At 42.4% G+C, this 5841-nt stretch overlaps 1 protein-coding gene across 1 annotated transcript; it reads right to left on the reverse strand.

Moving 5' to 3' along the window:
• Positions 1-202: 202 nt before the first annotated feature.
• Positions 203-3987, reverse strand: LOC121965519 (N-terminal Xaa-Pro-Lys N-methyltransferase 1-like). Its single transcript, XM_042515659.1, has 3 exons — positions 3829-3987; positions 2718-2970; positions 203-1207 (listed from the first exon to the last, which is right to left on the reverse strand). The coding sequence occupies exons 1-3, from the start codon at positions 3985-3987 to the stop codon at positions 951-953; spliced, it is 669 nt and encodes a 222-aa protein (XP_042371593.1). The 3' UTR covers positions 203-950.
• Positions 3988-5841: the final 1854 nt, after the last annotated feature.

The raw sequence follows: 5841 nt of genomic DNA on the forward strand, positions 1-5841 counted from the left end.
TAAAGAACATTTAAAAACACTGTGAGAATTTTTTAAAGCCATATTGCACAGCCCTACATAGAGTCATACTCAGATTTTCACATGAACCATCTTCAACCATCCATTCAGTTCTGACTGAGCACAGTGGCCTCTTAAACGAGCTGTTAGCTCTCCTCTTATATTAGCAAAGAACAGTATACAAAACATTCAGGGAGCAATGTGTCATTTTTCCAATGTCAGATACATTTAATCAGCATTCATGTAAATATAAGTATCAGTTGAGACTCGGTATCAGCAGTACCAAATATTAAAGATTGGGATTACAGCCAAAAAGAAGTTGATTGAGGCATTCCTAATTAAAACCAGTAAAATACAGCAACAAAGTGTCTGTTACCACGATGATCTGCAAACACATTTTCAATAAGCTGTAAGAAATGTCCATAAAACAACTCAGTAGAACTACAAATGTGTCTGACTCTAAAATGCTTCAAGTGGGCACCGGAGCCGAGTTCCAACCTGGGTAATACATAAAGCCATGACAGTCTGAAGAGTGATGCTGTAGTTTGTAGTCTGGTGACGACTCAGCAGTAAGACAAGGACTTCTCCACCAGTTTCTGTTAGCTGATTGTGCATATCCAGAGCGCCAAAGTTTTTCTTGGATCTGTGATCCCGCTTGACAAAGGAAGTGCATCCTTGAATTTTTTTCCACCTTGAATGGGAGACGGAGCAAGTATTTGTAAGACAGAAGTGTGATGTGGCCATACTTTAAGGCGTGGTCGCCCAGAAGAGATGACTCAGCAATACGGAGCAGAAGAGCGACGCGTGGAGTCAACAGGACACTCCACAAACACATGCCACTGCAGATCATTTCCTAACAGATCATACAAGGACTTCTGACTGGAAAAGCATCATTAAAAATCACTGTGCATACAAGGCCGATTCTCTTCTGTCCCCCTGCAGAAGGGACAGTCCTATCTGAGAGCCAGTGTGTGGACCTGGTAGATCTCCTTTGGGAAGTTCATTTGTTGCTCCTCGTGGATGATGCGGAGTCCCGCTCTGCCTACAAGACTGTGAACTATTTCAAGGTCGCGGCAGACGCTGCTGTCCACCTCATCAGGGACCACGCCCTCATATGACACATTGTCCTTAATGACGATGAGGCCGTTGGGCCGCAGCGCCTTCTGGCAACGTCGCAGGAAGTCCACCAGGTGGTCGTCTGTCAGGTGGCCTGAGAGGAAAAGTCAGAGGGAAACTAGAATTACAGCCTTGTGGTTTCATGCCTCCACACACCCGTCAAGTTAAACCTACAGTGTACATCCATGTCTGTGAAGAACATGGATATGTAACGAATTCTTAAGTTATGGCCAAAAACAGGTTTTGTGGGTTCCAGTAAACATTTGTGCTGAATTTAAAAAAGTTCCCTCAAAATGAGACAGATGAGGTCACAGTGACTTTGACCTTTGACCATCAAAATCTATCAGCTCATCACAGAGTCGAGGGTCGCATTCACACCTGAGCTGTTTGGTCGGTTTTAAATGGACCAGAGTTCGTTTCCTCGGACAGTCCGGTTCATTTGGGGGTGAAAGATCAATCGAACTCTGGTGGGGACCAAACAAGCGAACTCTGGACCGCCTGAAAACTGGGGTCTCAGTTCACTTCCAAGTGAACTCTGATGCGGTTTGTTTGTGATGTGAATGAAAACGAGCTGGCCACAGGACGTTATAATATGAGAAATGTGATTTTATCAGGATTTCTAACGTTGAACCAATAATTAATCCATCTGCTGATCATGAAATCTTTCCGTGGTCTCATGGTTGATCCTGTCAACGGCCAGCCCCGCCGCTACGGGCACGCGCAGCAGCACAGGCGCGTGCTTTAACATTATTATCAATAATTTAAACAGTTACATGCCTCTGCTGAGCAAAGTTTTTTCAAAAGTTAAGCTTATTAAAACAAAAGGACATGAATGTCTAACTGGCCTCTCTGTCATCGGTGTCACTGCAGGACTCACTCAGTAGCTGACACAGAATGACCTGCTGAACGAGCTCTCAGCAGGTGATGCAGACGTGTGTCTCTGTAGACTTTAGCAGCTGCTGAAAAATACCTGTTTTATATATTTTTCTTGTAGTGGAACATTTATGCAGAGTTTATAAAGTGTTGTGATTTGTCTTTTATAACGACGCAATTATGATCACGCACCCAAAGCGGCCCTGATAACGTGATCGATCTGCAGTCTGAAAATAGCCGCCTAATAATGCTTATAATCAGTTTCATCATTTCTCTGCGAGTTCTTTGTGATGTTAAAGATTATAAATATAAATTCAATCACGTAATTTGATTAATTTGAAAAATTCCCTCAACATGATCACAAGAATGGGGTGGATGTACGGAAAATGTCATGACTATGCCACGGCGTAAGAATGTTGTATTCTTTGACCACAGAGTGCTGATTGAGTGGTTTTGCAATGCTTGACTACTGCGCTGTCTTAACTCAAATGCAGCAGCGAGGTTTTAACTAGATTCAAGCAGACACAAGCAGGTACTCTGATCAAGCACAATCAGTCCTCTCTCATGCCTAAGACTTCAATATGCCTGAAATCAACAAGGTCCTACAACAAGTCCTCTGACCTCAGTCTCTCTTCAAAAGATATCAAGGAAGGAGCTTGTCTATTTCAAATTATTAGTAGTATTATAATATAATTATTGCTGACTGATGGCGGCCATCGCAGCAGACTCACCAATGACCCACTGGATCCAGATGACATCATAGCGTCCATTCTCTGGTACAAAGTCCTGCAGGCCGCAGCAGAGGTAGTTACCCACTCTCTTGCCGTCCTCTCCCAGGTAAGTCTTGGCTTTGTCCAGGAACTCCTGCGTCACGTCCACCAGGTCCACGGCCTTGAACAGAGGCAGCAGTAACCGTTTGGTGATCCTCCCGATGCCTGCTCCACAGTCCAGAGCGCAGCCCGTGCCCGTCTTCCCTTCCCCTTCCTTCAACGAACACACAAGAAGTCACTTAGGCTACATTCAGACCGCAGGCAAATCCAGACTGTCCGCACTGTCATTTACAAGAGATCAGATCGGATTTGTTGCATTCGCACATCAGCGATCTGTAATGATCTGCATGGGTTGCTATGGAAACGACGTAGGCGTCAGTACGTGCGCTGGTGACGCGGATTACCAATACGGAAGTACAAGCAGAAAAATGGAGATACAACATCTCGCCATCCAAATACTCGAGTTATCAAGGCGCACTGTTGGACTCCTGCGCCGCACCACACAGACACAGCGACGGAGGGAACTGTTTCGAGCTGCAATCATGGCGGGTTCCACCGTGCAGCGAGGGGTTTGGTGACATCCGTAAAGCAGTGACTTGTGGGAGTATGGTGTGTCCATTTCCGAATGCGCCGCGGGATGTTTGACGAGGTGTGTGCGTGTCTGATATCCGATTTGAATGAGCAGAGCGTCCAGACTGAAGACGCATCTGTAGAAATCTGATTTGAATCACATTTCAAACCACCTCCACATGTGGTTTGGATCAGATTTGCTAAAAATCAGATTTCATGTGGTTATTTGCTGTTCAGACTTCATAAAATCAATCTGGATATGGCAAAAATGGGATTTGGACTGGCACTCTGAACAAAGCCTCAGTGAGACAAAGCTGTGACACAAGCTGCTTCTGTCGGGGTGACAGCGCTCTGAAAGCAAAGAAGCACCGAAAATTACAGCTCAAAATGATGAGTATGAGTAACTATAACATTCTGAATATCTTTTCTGTATATAGTCGTGTTAATTGGGGCGAGGAAATATGGCTGAAACGCTGTCTGAAAACTTTGAAAAGTTTCTTACACCAAGGAACTTCTGCAGGAAAGCCTTGGATCCATTGATGTCGATGCTGGAGATGCTGCCGTAGCCTCCCAGCATGCCGTCCACTGTGGGGGGGACCTCCCTCCAGTAGTCCTCCGCATTGGAGTAGAAGCTTGCCTCATGCTCTACTTTGTCATCCATCCTGTCATGGCAGACAAGCAACACAGTTTAGAAAATCACCGTTCAGTTTGTACCTCCGTTTTGAAGTCACAGTACGGTTTGGGGGGGAAAAAGGAAAAAGTTGCTGGTTGTTAATTAAGAACATTCGTTTATTTAGTTAAACAATGACAGTTAAACAGCTGTCAGTGTCTCAGCAAATGTTTCAAAAGTAATGAAACATAGAAAATAACATGAATCAGTGTGTCCCCTGGGTTTACTGGTATGGTTGTGGTTGTCATTGACTCATTTGTTAACCAACATCAAGCTTTAAAAAAAATATTACACATGAATACTATTTTCTACTTTCATTGATTAATTTTTAACCAACATCAGTTCTTATCATAAATATCAAATATTCATCAATTTTCAGAATTTTAACCCCGTAAATGTCAGGTTTTGGTCATGTTCGCTATGTTTTTAGATGAAAAAGACACACACAAAAATATGATTGTCAACATACTACATGTAGATTACATTGATTGTGATGGTGCACCTAGTGGAAATAGCATGTATTTTCTGCATATGCCAAATATGGTAAGTTGAAGGGTAGGGTTAGGGTTAGGGTTGACATCATCAGGTGGAAAACAGTGGAAAAACTCAGATTCCAAGTCAAAAGCCCAGAATGACACACAGAAATAATACAATGCATGTTTTTATGCTTTGATGGCTGTGGGATCAAAAATGTCAGTCTGAATGGGTTTCAATGGAGCATTTTTTTTTTTACCTTAACAGTCTGAATGTAACAATTTAGTTTCCACAGTGTATTTTAGACTTATTGTAGGAGCTGAGCTGGAAATTCCAAAATTATAGAAAAATATACAGTCTTCCCAAAGTGTATGCCATATGCATGAACTATTAAATTATCTAAAAATGAAGAATGAAAAGCATGTAAAATGCACCCAACGGTCCCTCATGAGTTAAAGTACCTCTATATTCAAAATGTACAACCTGTCAGAATGCAAATGTGCTTTGCAGGTTTCAGTGTTGCTGTTTCTCTGGTTTCTGGGCTAGTTATTGTTTCATGTCAGCTGACATTTAACTGCACGGCTCCATTTAATACTGTAGCTGGAGGGTGTTCATTCATATTCATTTGGCTCTAATGGATGTATCTATAAAGATGGATAATAAAACCTCACTTCAGCAATGCTTGAACTGGCTGTCAGGGGAGGTCTAACACACACACACACACACACACACACACACACACACACACACACACACTCTGCAACCAAATCTGGTAACACTTAGTAGTTCAGCTGTCAGAGCTCATCTTGTGACCAGGGCAGAGGGCATACATTGCCTCTGAGGCTCCAACCAACATCTCTCTCACACACACACACACACACACACACACACACACACACACACACACACACACACAAGCTGAATGGATGAGACTAGGCTTGATGACACACACTTCAGTCTGCCATACTAACCATATGTTCCATTAAGAGACCTCATAACATACTAATAAATTGTTATGACACTCAGGTGTTGACATTAACTTTATAATAAAGTCTATAGAAAACATACACACAGACTTCAAAACAACACGGTACACTGTATCTTAAATTACTACATGCGTAAAATGCCCTGAGGTTCCACCATAGAAAGTTATCTTTGACTAATTAAGGTATTAATAGTGTTTGCAGAATTCAAATCATACTGACAATAATAACTTAGCTATAGCAGCTATTACAGCTCAAACAACATGAAGCCAACATCATGACCATGGAGGGTTTAACCCTTTGAAACCTTAGCAAATTGGTTTGACTTCTTTTGAAAACAAAGGTGGAGAAAGGCAGTAAGCAAACTACATTTATAGTTATTATAATT

This window comes from Plectropomus leopardus, unplaced genomic scaffold (genome assembly GCF_008729295.1).
Source record: "Plectropomus leopardus isolate mb unplaced genomic scaffold, YSFRI_Pleo_2.0 unplaced_scaffold20338, whole genome shotgun sequence".
In the NCBI taxonomy this organism is placed as follows: Eukaryota; Metazoa; Chordata; class Actinopteri; order Perciformes; family Serranidae; genus Plectropomus; species Plectropomus leopardus.

Coding starts and splice junctions, on each gene's coding strand:
- LOC121965519 (XM_042515659.1), bottom strand. CDS start 3,987: ATGGATGACAAAGTAGAGCATGAGGCAAGCTTCTACTCCAATGCGGAG. Junction 2,971..3,828: donor TCCTGCAGAAGTTCCTTGGT/GTAAGAAACTTT, acceptor TGTTCGTTGAAG/GAAGGGGAAGGGAAGACGGG. Junction 1,208..2,717: donor CTGGATCCAGTGGGTCATTG/GTGAGTCTGCTG, acceptor TTTTCCTCTCAG/GCCACCTGACAGACGACCAC.